Source organism: Xenia sp. Carnegie-2017, unplaced genomic scaffold, assembly GCF_021976095.1.
Source record: "Xenia sp. Carnegie-2017 unplaced genomic scaffold, XeniaSp_v1 HiC_scaffold_13, whole genome shotgun sequence".
Classification (NCBI taxonomy): domain Eukaryota; kingdom Metazoa; phylum Cnidaria; class Anthozoa; order Malacalcyonacea; family Xeniidae; genus Xenia; species Xenia sp. Carnegie-2017.
The window spans coordinates 3,087,725-3,102,772 of NW_025813436.1; the positions used below are offsets into that span (position 1 = coordinate 3,087,725).

Sequence of the window (15,048 nt, forward strand, 5' to 3'; positions counted from 1 at the left end):
TTGTTAAGGATGGTTAACTTTTGCGCAATTTATGGCTGTTCGAAGCGTGCTGATAGCGATAAGGAATTAAGTTTTTATCGCATACCAGCTGTGAAAACCAATGCGAGCAAAATATTGCAAGATTTACAAAAGGAACGTCATTCTTTGTGGCTTCGAAGAATTCGTCGGGCAGACATTGATGATTCTAAATGCACGTATTTACGAGTGTGTAGCCTTCATTTTGTTACTGGTAAGCCAAAGAGTTGAAAAAAGCTTTGTTGCGTTCGTTTGTGTCATTTTATACCATTTCTTGTTTTGTTCACAATGGCAGGGAAACCATAGGCTTTAACGGACCAAACTTATCCAGGCTGGGCTCCATCTCAAAACCTTTGACATACTTATGTCGAAAAAGTTGATGTCGATCGCTATGTTCGTATTTCGGAAAGAATTGAAAAACGAAAAAAAGTGAATCCGTTGAAACAGTACTGTCAGCAGTGACCCAATCGACCTTGAAAACCCATCTTGTAGACGAAGGACACGGAGTCATATCAGCCACATCTGCTTCATTGTCAGAATCAGAATCGAACACCAAATATTCACAAAGAGAACTGTGTTTAGATAAAATAACTGCAATGAAGAGCGAGATAAATCGCTTGACCCAAGAAAATCTTGAGTTAAAAAACAAGATAAGTGATATGACGCTTGACGAGAAATCCTTCTTAAATGATGACGAAAAAGTACTCTTTTACACTGGTCTGCCAAATTGGAAGATCTTGTCAGCAACACTGGAACTGGTACGCCCCTACCTTATGCATTCTCCCAAATGTTCTTTGTCGCCATTTAGGCAGTTGCTTTTAACAGTTATGAAACTGCGACTTAATTTAATTGGTGTAGATTTGGCTTATTGATTTGGAAACATCAACAAGGGAACTGTATCAAGAATTTTCTTACAAGTAATTGTTCTTTATAATTGATTAAGTCCTCTTATTTTATGGCCTGATAGGGAAGCCTTAAGAAAGACCTTGCTGATGGATTTTAGAAAACACTGCCCTAAATGTGTTGCCATCATTGACTGCTTTGAGATTTTTTTGGATCGTGCATTAAATCCTCTTGCGAGGGGACAAACTTACTCATCCTACAAGCACCACAACACGATTAAGTACTTAAATGCTGTCACTCCCCCAGTGTACAGTAAGCTTTGTTTCCAGTGGCTGGGAAGAAGAGTTAGTGATAAACATTTGATTGAGAACAGTGGTCTCCTTGATAAGCTCTTACCTACCTGGAGATGTAATCTTAGTTGATAAAGGCTTTGATATCCAGGAGTCAGTTGGTTTGTACTGTGCAACTATCAAGATGCCAACATTTACTAAGGGTTAAAAAACAGCTCAGTGGCATTGAAGTTGAACAAACCAGACGAATTGCTAATGTGTGGATTCATGTGGAAAGAGTGATTGGAAACATTAGAAAGAAATATGCACTTCTGAGTTCAACTCAGCCAATTGATTTTGTCTATTCTAAAGAAAATGAGCCCACTATGATTGACAAAATAGTTACTGTTAGCTTTGCACTAATTAACATTTGTGATTCTGTCTTACCTTATGACTAAATAAAATCTTTTAAAAGATTTTGCATGCATACACTTAAAATTGTACTAATAATATTCATAAGACATTTGATTTCATTATATTTCATTTATTCAATTTTTTGGGTCTTCAGTACCATTTTCCAGTTAATTCTGGAAGGAGTCTCCTCAACACAAATTTCTTTGCTGTCTGCAATTGATACATGTTACATACTTTTGTCAAAAACAACCATACAGCATTCTACTCGTTGACGAATGTCATATCCAAATGCTATAGCAAAGTGTAGTGATAATATTATCTTTTTAAAATAAAAATAGGAATTAAAATTGAAATACAGCAAGGAAATAGCTTAGTAATTTGTTTGTTCATACACCAATGTCAATGGTACCCGACTCATAAATTTACGGCAAAAGTAACATACAACAATCTCTAGATTATAAAGAGTGATCAAATAAAGGTACTTACTACAATTTTTAAGCATTGAAACATATTCTAGATCAAAACTGTCTCTACTTGGAAAGCAAGCTGTTAATTATCTGGCCTTCGCAATGATGGGTGCAAATTAGATTCTTGCACGACCAATTTTCAAATGAACTCGAACACCGATATTTTACAGGTATCGAAATAATTTTGATGTCAATTGTTTTAAATAACTTGTTTTGTCCATGACATATATTTGAGACAAGTAGAAGATCGCGAAAAGCCTGAAATATTCGAAAATCCTTGTTTATAAACGTTATCCGCATTTCTAGAGTAATTTGTGTCTCTTTTGGGTAACCGGAGGTGCATTTTGCATATATAATTGGCTTCACTTTTGGTACCTATAGAAGATATATCCAGTCTATTATCAGATCAGTGGAATAGACTAGTTCCTTCATCAAACCTATAGTAGAAAAGTATTTGCATTTGTGTCTAATCTGAACACCATTTTAAACTATTTGATTGTGTCCATATATAGCTGAACAGTACAACTGGCTATTTTAAAAACAAATTCTTGAGTAAATTTGAGTCTATTTAAATTCCACCATCAGAATACTCACTGAATTCATCACTGTACGGATTCATATCAGCTTCAGCCAGTCCTGCTAAGATTACTTAGTTGATTTAGTTCAATCAACCACTTACTCTCCTCTTCCTGCGGGCGCGCTCGTCTATAACGTGAGACGAATAATACATACCTGTCTTCGTTTTCTCTCTATCGTTAACTCTTCAGCCGCTGGAACAATTCCTGCCACATCAATAGTAGGAATAGCATTGTCTTTCAACGTTGCCTTAGTTTTGAGCGACTTAGTCAACGCAGGAGTACCGTTATAGCATGAATCATCAAAGTTGGTTGAACAAAGATGCGATGTAGCCGGAGCTTGAAAATTTGGTCGATGTTTGCGGACAAAATTTTCCGATCATGTCGGCCGTTTCGGATCTTTTTCTTTTTTAAGAACAAGATACAACGATATTCCTTCTATAAATTGTGTATTAGTAGGACATGCTAACTTTGGACCGCCAGCAACACAACTTCTACGTCTGTGAAAGCGTTTATCACATTTAGTTCTATACGCCATGTTTAGGAGTGATCATCGTTGTGACGTCACACGACAAAGAAAAAGTTCGCACAATATCTAGCGAAAATCGCAACTTTACAAAGCTATAAAACCTGTTAGAAGTGACCAATCGTAATGCTGTTTTAGGCCAACGCGTTAGTAAAGCGTATACTTTGAAGCAAGTAAATAAAAAAGTGGTCGAAAAATTCGCTGCTGTAGCACTTTAAGTGTTAAGTTCCTACTGCGCCTTTCGCTGCATGGTTTCTATATCACTTCCATAACGTAGTTTCGAACATCCCTCATTGTGATGATGCATTTTTGCTTCCCAATTTCTAATCTAACAAACTGCCAAACTACAATATGATTATTTCATGCAAGTTTACAACAATTCTGACCTTCTAAGAAACTTTCCAACAAAGATCGCAAGCATATCATTCGTCTATATGATTGCCGAGAATGAATCAAATCAAGTATCCAACTCTACAAAAGACTTGGACAAGGGCGGATCTAGGGTATGTCAAATCAGTCACGCGACATATGTTTATAGTTCAAAAATTATTTATCAAATTTAATGATTACAATTTTTTCTTATCATTAAATTTTCGTTCTGTAATCGTTTGGATTTCATCGTCAAAATTCTGTTTTATGTATGAAAACGTATACAAATACCACCTTAGTAAAGAGATCAGTAGATAAAAACATATCTAGAATTATATTAACTGGCTGACTGATAAGCGTGGTGGCTCGACTGGTTCAACCGATAACGGAGTTCAAGAATGCTTATTTAAGCCATTCCATTGGTCAATAGCCAGATCAGTGGACGATCCGGAATAATCTCGACCGATAAGTTGGAATTTATCAGATGGAATTTATGGAAATCTTTTACAAATTCATATATTGACATGAATGCTGCTGTCCAAACTGTGAATTTTTTCAAGAAGGTGAAAAATTTATAGATGAATTGTAAATGCTTGGCAAAGACGATCTCGCGAGCGACATATCAGTCATTGATGTTCAAAAGCAAGCCAACATTGTTTTGAGTTTTATCAGCAGAAATTTACATCCAAAATCGTAAGTAAAGGACAACTGAAGTGTATGCATGAATGTAAAATATCAAAGTCAATTTATGCGATTTATGTGATGCGATTTATGTCAATATGGCGTATGGTAAGCAGATTGATGCTTCTAAAATTATTGTTGCCGAAAAACTTTTAGCTATGATTTCTTTAGTGCTTGGGGAATCGTGGCCGTTATATGGCAGCGAAATCCTATATTCCTGCATATATATTTCAATGGACAAAAAATCTGTAGCCATAAGGCGCCATACTATTATTTACTTTATCATAAACAAACTAACATTGATTACATGAGAAGCTGTTTACTACTACTTGTGATTTTGAGTCTTCTGATCCATGAAGCTTTTTATTTTGACAATTTGACTGGAATGGTATTAAACCTGAGTATTTCACATACATGAAATGTTGTCCCATGTCACATATTGTCCCCTTTTCTAACTGAACACCTCATGTAGAGATGTTCAGGTGTGTTGATCTACGGCTCATACCAGATTGTTTGCCATAAATTCCAAAGGGCTATTTATGTATGAAAACCATTTTCTATATAGTAAAAATGTCTTCCTATGTATGCAGATAAACCTTGAAATTTGGCAAAACAGCAAAGTATTTTTCATGATCACCAGGTAATTTTCTGACGATCATTATAATTTCTAAACTAAATTATTTCAGATTTACATTTAAACGAGCTTTGATCATATGAAAAGATATTTATCATAACCAATAAGCATGACACAGGAACCAATTTTAACATTTATGTAATTATATAATTAAAGACATGTTGGTTACATTCTGTTTGTATTGGCAAATACAATGCTACTAGTGATTGCTATATAGCACACCTTGCATATACTTACAGAAGATAATAGTCTAGTGAAATGCCTAATAAACATTAATGGCATTAAGCTGTCCTTAATTGCAAACTCTCACTCTGATAATTTTAGCTTAATCTTTGGCAGAAAAAATTTTTTAGTTTTTTCTCAAAAGGTGAATTAGCTGGCACTGTATGTGGAGATGGGTAAAGGGTTACAATAAACTTGCATGGTTTGAAATCTTAGCTTGACAACTTGCTAGAAATTTTTAAAGACAATATCTTTTTTGGAATAGCATTATTGTAAAATAAATGTTACGCTCCTAGACATGCCAATGAGCCATATATTTGGCATGATAATGAGCCTAAATATTTGGCAAAACATTCAAGTATTGTTCACTTCAGTTTTTTTTTTGAAAAAAAACGTAAGCAAAATGTGTTGTTTTTACGCAAAAACGATGCCCACAAAATACATTTCCATACGATGCCCATAAAACGCTGAAAATGGCATTTCCAAGGCTCTGACATTCAAAATTTCTCAGGGGAGAATGCCTCGGACACCCCCAGGTGCGGAGCGCCTCCGACGTGTTATGACTGATGTTTGAAAAATCATAGATCCGCCCCTGGACTTGGATACTTGATTTCGGGAAAAAACTTAAGAAAACTTCGGAAGAAACTTAAGAAAAACGCCAAAATGTTTAACCAAGCACAAAACTAGCATTCGATACACGATTGGGATAAGCAAATTTTTGCCATAGGAGTGTCTCAAAAAGTGCTCATGTTTGAAATCAGCCGTACAAATTTTACACGTCAACTGATTTGAAAGACGAGCAAATTTTATGATACATCCAGCAGATCGTTTTATCTCTTTTCCTGTGCATGAACAACACAGAATAGAAAGCTACCATACTGGTGTATTAAAAAAGAACTTCATTTAAAATTCTTTTTAATTGGTACACCAACACGGCGTCTGCAACGTCAAATGAAAACAATCTATGGTAAATTGCTTGTCAGATTCAACATGCTTTTAAAAAACTCCCTCAAAGATTTATTCGAATGTTAGAGTATTACAACAACGATGAAACGATCTTTTAATTTATTTTAGATTAATTAACTTATGCTACTGATCAATCAGTAACAACGAAGCTATCAACAGTAAGTTTGAATTAAACAATAAAAACATGAAAAAACGTAATTAAAATTAGTTCGTAAAACAAACAACTCGCGTCACTGAAATCAAAAGATAACAGGTAAACCTCAATGATTTAATGCTTTCTTAATTCGATATCTTTCCAACACCACGTACCTTTAAAGCTGTTAACGTCCGAATCACACTTCCACCGCAGTTTTGTATCAAAGTCCTTGGGATTACTTCTAATGCATGGGCCACCGCTCGGTAGGGCCACTGGTGAATTCCTGGGACCGACTTTGCTTTTTCGGAGAGGGCCTGGAAACAAATGATAGTAATTGCCATTACTACAACACGAGTAAAAGGCAACAGCAGGGGTAAACCCATTGAAAATCTTCTTTGACAAATAAAAAATAGGTAGGCATTATGTACATGTCGGTAGCCGTGCCTTAAACAATTCAGATGCCATATATACAGAGTGTACCCAAAAAAGGCAGCATCCAAATTAATTAATTACGTATTCACCCGCTAAAATTAATATTGATAAAAATGTTGTTAGTTTTCACAACAGTTAAATGAACTGGTAGCACAAAAGGTAAGAGCGACAGACTAAATCATCCCAAAGATGCAAGTTTAACATTCGTGGACGCTCGTTGATTTTTGCTGAAACATTTTGAATAATGCAATCAGTTGATTGCTAATAGCGTTTTCGAATAACTATGAAGTGATTTTGAAAGCGAGTGTGAGCGAGCTATTAGAATACAGGCGTAAATTTTATTTAGCCACGTATTTTTCAGGTCACCGTATGAGAATGAACGAACACATGATGGTTTTTTAAAATTTTCAGTGCCGTATGTCATGCCTTCAAGAGCAACGTTGTACCAACAGAATGAAAGTAGAAAATAGCCTAAAGCAATAAACACTTACATGGGACAAAGCCATTTCACAGGAACCTCCGCCTGGAACGAGAATAGGGTTCATGATAACGTTTCGCGCCACATTCATAGCATCTTGAAGATTTCGTTCAACCTAAAAATATGGGATGAAATCATTAACGTCAAGCAATCCTTATGAGCACTTCTACATAGGAGTATGCAAGGACTTTATGACTCTAAGTAAGATTACTCCAGACGACAATGATGAAAACACTAGATTGAACTGTATACTGACTCAAAGCTACAAAATCAAACCACTCCTTATAAAAACATTACACTGGCGGATTATATAAGGACTCAAATTTTAACATTAGAAAAGTCTTCATGAAGACAAAAGACTAGAGAATATAAGAACTCAAACCCCAACATCAAATTACCACTAAAGACACTAAACTGGAGTAGATCAGGACTTAAGTCCCAACATCAGATTACCACTGAATAAGACACTAAATTGGAGTATATCAGAACTCAAGTTTCGACATCAGATTACTACTGATGAAGACACTACACTGGAATATAGAAGAAGGACTCGTGTTTAAAAATCAGATTACAACTGATGAAGACACTTAACTGGAGTTTATACAAACTCAAGTGTCAACATCACATTACTCCTGATAAAGGCATTGGACTGTAGTACAGGCACGAGAACAGATTGATAATTAAGGGCAGGAATGGTTAATATACAAAATTGCAAGCTCTACTTGATTAGGTTCTATTGAAATCAATCGTGATTACAGATTATAACCTATAAAATTATGTATATAGCTAACCCCCTCCCAATTATCAATTTGCCGCCGTCCCTGCAGTATATAGCGATTTATATTTCAATATTAGATCACTCCTGGCAATGGCTTTAGACTGACTGAAGTTGAAACAACACCTCTTGTAAAACATCTTCACTGGGTCCACGAAGTAATATCGTACAAGCTTTTGGATTGTCACACTCGATTACAAAACTGAAATATCTAAACACAAACACATCAAATTAAACTGAACACAAGAAATCAATCTTAAATAAAAAAACAGAGACTTTGTCGTGGTGACAAATTTAAATATTGTCTTAAAAAGAGCAAATACCATGGTGAATGGTCAAAAACTAACGAAATAGTTCTTAAAAGAACTGTTTAAGCCAGAACAAGCAACAAACGATTCTAAAATAACTGTTTTTAAAGATGAAAGACACTATGCATTTCGGCAGACTACTCATCAGGTCTCAATTTAGAGATGACGTTAACTTTTGGTGGTATTATAAATATCGCATGATTCTGAAGCTCTCATTTAGCAGCAGTGATATGTATATTAGACTGGATAACGCATTTCTTGCAAAAATTGAAGCCGGAAGATCGATCATTTGCTACTGGCTTCATGGGGGGTATCGGTCCCACTTTACTATACTTTTGTATTACAAAATCACAGTTTTCGGGTTTTTATTCCTTTTACAAACTTCCGATTAAGGCAAAATTTTTATGACATGTAGAGGAAAACCGGTAGAGAGTTTTAACCCTGAAGCACTGTTTTTTTGGCTTTGTAACGACTGAAAAGTAAGATGACAAGTTGTATTTAAATTTGAAAGTTGAAGGCGACGAGGACAATTTCAGCCGTGCGAGGCATTTTTAGAAGATGAATACTTAAATTACAAATTTACAACAAAGTAAGAACAAAGTTATTCATATCTTCAACATATTCATCGATATTGAAGTTGTTCACATAGGAACTGATTGAAAACTTTGCTTCGCTTAATGACAACAGAGGTACTTTAATTCGCATATTTTGATGATGTACATCTCGTAGAGTTTGATGATGTACATCTCGTAGAGTTTGATGATACCGTTTTCAACCAACTATTGTTCATCAAAATGTCTTTCTGATTATTTTTCTATGTCGATTTGTTTTGTTTCCTCACTGATATAATAAAGATTTAATTTGAAATTATGATATTAGCGATGTGAATAACAAAGTGTTGTTAAATAAGTAAATTTGTAGCAATCTTCCATAAACGTCATTCCAGATGAAATTTTGGTAGCAGTGGCAGGATTCTGTAATTGTTTCTACATTTTTTAAGAGGCAGCAGCATCATATAATCTCCAATTTGTTTCAAAACAATGCAGGTCGACCTTGTACCATCTCAATTTTCTGCCATAATAAAGCCAAGAAGACAAACTTTTTAGGATTAAATATCTTTGCCGTTTGTTCTGTCCATTTCAAAAATTTTTGCTGAAATCAAAAGTTTGTAGAACGAATAAAACCGCAAAAACTGTGATTTTGTAATACAAAAGTATATTAAAGTGGGACCGATACACCCCCCACGAAGGTCATAATCAGATGAGCCAACTTCCGGCTTCAATTATCTTATTATATTTTATATATGGATGCGTTATCCAGTGTAATATACATAACAGTGTTTAGCAGACGTTGAAATCAGGGGCCGGTTGTACGAAAGGCGTTTAAGTCGTTAACCACCGTTTAAATCGCCCTCCACCGTATAGATTTTAAACGCTTGAAAAATTGCGTTGTACGAAGCATGTTTAACTCCATCCATCGGTTAAATTTTGCCTATCCACTGAGTTAATTTAAACGGTCTCATGAGACCGTTTAAGTCGCTAAACGGCGGATAAAGCGTTGTTGTCTTGTAGTTTTTTTTCTCATATGGCTTTCAGATTACATGGCATTCATTTCTACGCTCTCCCAAAAGTAAATAGACCGGGTGATAAATTTTATAGACGTAAAATACGATGTGAAATAGACGACCAGCGTTTCAACGTACAACCGTGACGAGTAACGAGTTGCACGAACGCTGTCGCTTCAGTCAAAAAACTACTGGCTATACATAACACGTCTTGTCAAAAACCATGTCCAACCAAAAAGAGTAGAGTAAAAAAACAATTTATCGCCGTCTTGTAAGACATGTATGAAACTTTGAATCGTATTCTGTATTTAATATAAAGATAACATGCCTTTTCGGGAGTTTCTTTACACCATGTCGTATCAAAAGCGAAGAAAATCCACTAAATCGCAGTCAGCAAGCCTCTGGGACAAAATAGGGAGCTTTAGCAAAGACTACGAGTACGAATTACGTCATTTTGGCGCGAAAACATTGTTGCGACAACAACAACACGTAGCCGTCTCAATCTGAGTACGATGTTTTGTAAAAAATTCGTTGTCGCGAATACGATGTCTTTTTAAGCAGAGAAAGTAGGTATATTTTTCTATTGTGTAAGAAATAAGTTTACAGTATTATTTTCGAGCATCCAGGCTTTAATTTAGAACCTTTTTTGAGTGCATATGTACATTAAAAAGGAAAATATGACCTTGAAAACTTTCATGTATTTCGTACGCAAAGTGAAAGGTAAACAAACAATAAAAATAGTACAAATATATCGTACATAAAACTTAAATTAGTGAAGATTTTTCACTCTAAAGAGTCCTATATTCTCTCAAAATCAGTATTACCGATTAGTTGAGACCATTATTGACAAATAGAGCCGTAACTGCTTCGCAAACTTCGGTGTTTCACACAATAAAAGAGCTCGTTCTGTTGTTTATAACTAAAACAAAATTTTGACGAAACGACAACGACAACAAACTTCCTCGTGCCATTCCCTTACACGGTCAAACTTCGTACTCGTTGTCGTAGTCGTACTCTTGCTAAAGCTCCCTCATAACGCTACAATTTTTTGCACCGGAAAGTTTTGAGGTACGTTTACACCAGTGAACTCCATATATATATATATATCTGGAATGATAACGACAATACATTTTATAGATATAAAATTGAAGCCAAAGTCCTAGTCTCTTGCGCGGTTTGTACGTCAGTTCCAGTCCTTCAAAGTCGAATATTCACGCGGTTTGTACGTCAGTTTCATTCCCCTGAGTGCCAAACATACACGGCCAATATAAATTTGAATACAAATTGCAAAAGCATAAACATACAAACAACATCACGACAAACAACACACGAGGCCAACTCCTCGCAAAAGGTTATTTTTTACAGCTGAAACTTTATTACAGTGAGTTCGTAACTTACAACTTGTAACGAGGAAAAGCCAACTGAAAATTACACTGTTTGCTAAAAAGACAATACAATAGAAAATATGACGAGAAAATATTCAAGCATAAATTTTTCTTTCGTCGGAAGGTAAACTTTCAAACGGTGTCAGACAGTGTTTGTCTTTTTTGTCATTTAAGCGGATTTAAAGATCTGTTTTTCCGAATAAAAAAGAAACTTGAATATCCAGTTTCATAAAAAATATTGAGTCTATAACTCGCATTTTTACTTTTTGCAGAGCGATTGTATTTTTCATCGATTTTGATAGTGCTTGAAACTTGAAATACTAAATGGTTGTCATCTCGATATCAATAATTGAATATCCTTAAAGACTTTGATATGTTTTAAAGGAAAACCGCAGCGTAAGAGCAGATCGACTAAGTTCACCTCATCTTGCTTCTCGATTTATCACTTTGATTCACTTTCCGTGAACCTTTTCATTCCAAAAATTTCGTTATTTTTACGCTCTGATCAAGATCCGAACTCTACCATTACCAAGGGACAAATGATTTAAAATAATTAAAATGAGCACGCGAGAGACTAGAGCCTGACGTGTAATGACGAATGATGACGACAAATATTTTTTTGGCTTCAATTTTTGGCTTCGGTTATCATTCCAGTTATTCAAATGTCGAGTTCACTGGTTTACACACAACGATTTGTCGGACCGACACTTACGCCATATTACGTGTTCTTGCCATATATGGAACATTTGTCGTGTAAGACAAATCGCTGTGTGTAAATAATGCATCCGATGTATTTACGCGATTTCAAAAAAGAAAACAAATATGTCGAAGAACAATAGCAAAGCGAAATTAAAAGTTGTCATTGTAGCTACGGAGTCAATGTATATTATTATTTCTGCCTCAAAAAATAAAGAAAAGAAAACAAATATAAAGATCGGTGTGGGTGAAGTGCAAATCGATTTAAATTTTGCCGTATTTCTTATTTCAAGAAGTTATTCTTGCGTTTTTTCTTTTTCTGAATCTCTGCAGCATTTGGTTTTTCAATAAAAACGACGCTTTTTCCGTGTTGACAGAAGACATTCTCATTTTTCGATAATCATAATTTGCTTGTTTCTGAAGCAATAGCAACATAGTAAAAATATGGAACAAATCTGTAGTTTGTTACAGATTTTTATCCGATTTTTCGAGTCGGGCGACTTTCCAAATATGGCGAGAATATATGACGTAATATGGCGTCAGTGTCGGCCCGACAAATCGTTGTGTGTAAACGTACCTTTATGCAAGTAAACAAATTTACTGACTGTAATAAATACACTAAAAGCATATTTCTCGAGTTTTCCCGCCTGGATGCCGCCATACCTTATATGGTATATTTTGGGTGAAAATGTCAGCGGAGTTGCACAGGCTCATCTTTTCCTTCCCTCCGGATTTCACACAAAACTTCAATAGACGAGATAATAAATGAAATAAAATATATATGCTTTCAGTCACAAGTATATATATTTTATTCATGAAATTTTTTGAAATTTCATGAATAAAACACATGCTGAAAACTTGTGGTAAACAAATAGTAGTGCAAGAAAAGAAAACATTTCATGACACCGGGATGCCAGATAATTTTGTTTGTTTTTCACAATATTCAGTATTTTTTAACGCCAATTCTTTTCGAAATAAGCGTATCTTCCATCAAAAAAAACTCACCCATTACGTATGAGTTGAATCATCGTACTCCCAACTCAGAAATGGAGTAGGATTTATTCAAAATATTTGTCAGAAAACATGAGGGAAAAGTGAAGATTAGACTTTAGAGTTGTGTCGAAATGGAATGCATTTGAGCATTTTCAGCATTATACTACACTGCAATATTTGTAAAACAGTCTGAATGTGAGCAACAAAGGTAATGGTGGTAAAGTTATACTTGATGCTACTAGTTTTATCTATGACATTTGATGCAACATGCATGGTAATAGTAAACAAGACAAACGTCAAAACTCAACCAACTTAAAAGAGCTGCTTTTACAATATGATGCAAAGATTTGCTCATGACTGTGTGTATAATTAGTTGAGTTTCGCATTGCCTAATCTGACACCAATCAACACACACTTGTACACTTCCAGGTTAACCAAGATTCTTTTGGGATGCATTAGTTGCCATGAAGTTGACCGCAGAAGGAGCAAAAGTCTGTTCGTCCGATGAAGATGATGTGGAAATAAAGAAAATAACTAACTGAAATAAATTTGAGATAATAAATTGCAGAGTTCCTTAAACTTGCATCAAGTCTAGAATTATTTTAGAATAAATTAGCATTGGTTTATTGAATTTAGTGATTTTGTTTTCTTGAAGAGTTAAAAAAAATTACTATGGCAAAAAGTTGGGGGTAAATATTTTCTATTCTTGTTCAAGAATAGATATATTATTTGCAGTTTGAAAAGTATTTCCTTGTTGAACAGCAATTACCTCTACCTCAATGATCTCACCGCCCTCCCAATTTCTTTTCAAACGGCTAATGCACCACTACTTACTAGTATAGTATCAATTCTTTGTAGTGAATAAAAAATATACACCATTAACCTCCCACAAATAATAATGTTTCACCTTTTCAAGTTTTCAACATGATAAAACAATTTTAGAGGCACACTTGATGCAGGTCCATGTTAACTTGTGCAAATGAGTGGCCCTGTCAAAGTGTCTTTGTTAATTTTTAGTCTCTTCAAACCTGGGGCCTGTTGTATAAAAACATAGTTAACTTTAACTATAGTTAACGCTAACTACCGTAGTTAACTCCTTAACTGTAGTAACTTAACTGCTCGACTAAACTGCGTTGCACAAAACGTAGTTTGTCGGATAGTTAAGTAACTGCGTAGTTAACTTGCGTGGAAATTGCGTGGAGTGTTGTTTACATAAAATGACATAAAGTTTAATCAATTTATGCTTTGTAATGGCGGGCAAGTGAACTATAAAATGACTTCAAAATCAAGAAAAATCTCTTGGCTTATGTAAAAATCTTAAAATATGGCAAACTACTGTCATTTTTACGGATGTTGATGATGCGAAAAGAAAATTTAATAAACGATTCACGGTGACATAGTAACCGGATTAAATTGTAGCATATACTTTGGACTTTTCTCAAGAAAATCGACCCTTATCTTCTGTGTCATACAGTACGATGTTGATGAATGATGAGTCTCGGCAAGGACTGCTTTATTTCAAGTACCAATTATATATAATGGACTTGGGCAAACGAAACAATGAACTCTTCTCAAATTGATTCATATTGTGTTCTATGTGCAAGGATTTAAATATTTAAATGGCCTTGCTTTGACAGAATTTAAAACTGAGAGATTGAGGGTAACAAAGGAAAAGGTCGTTTCGTTTCTCTTTATAACAGCTGAGTAAAATGCTTGAAAGAAATGTGTGTATAGACATAAGTCACACATATTTGTAAAAGATGACAGCGATGGACATTTTATTATTAGAAAATATTTCTTTGACTCATCATTTCTTTGGCTAGTTATTAGCCATGTAATCCAGCAACTGTCTTTTTTCTGCTTGTGACATGTTATATTCACAGCTATACACAAAACCCTTTTTTGTTCTACCTTGCAAAAAAATGAGTTATAAAAACTATTAGGTATATTTGTTAATGAGCCTTAGCTATGAAACTTTTATTTATGCCTTTGTGATTTATTAGCCTATTTTTGTCTAAAGCTTGGGAGTTTGATTTTTTCCCCTACTTTTTAAATCATCAAACAGTAGCTAGAGCTTTCTGCTTCTTAGTAAATATTGGCAGGAAAGATTGTATGTACATTAAAAATAAACATTTTTACATTGGCAATATATGATGAAATATCAAAAAAACCCACTAATTGACTGTCATGTATATTGTCTGCTTGTGTTATAAACCATGTGCAATGGATAATATATATATATCAAGCAACATGGACCTTCACCATGCATGCTAATGAAATATTTTATGTACTTAAAATAC

General features: G+C 34.7%; 1 protein-coding gene across 1 annotated transcript in view; it reads right to left on the minus strand.

Moving 5' to 3' along the window:
* LOC124451444 (T-complex protein 1 subunit gamma-like) overlaps nt 1–15,048 on the minus strand; it is a 62,213-nt gene that overhangs the window by 8,128 nt on the left and 39,037 nt on the right. Inside the window, exons 14-16 of the mRNA XM_047002058.1 lie at nt 7,929–8,013; nt 7,041–7,142; nt 6,291–6,431 (exon numbers count right to left, since the gene is read on the minus strand). Coding sequence (XP_046858014.1) covers nt 6,291–6,431; nt 7,041–7,142; nt 7,929–8,013 — 328 coding nt within the window. The remainder of the gene's footprint in view (nt 1–6,290; nt 6,432–7,040; nt 7,143–7,928; nt 8,014–15,048) is intronic.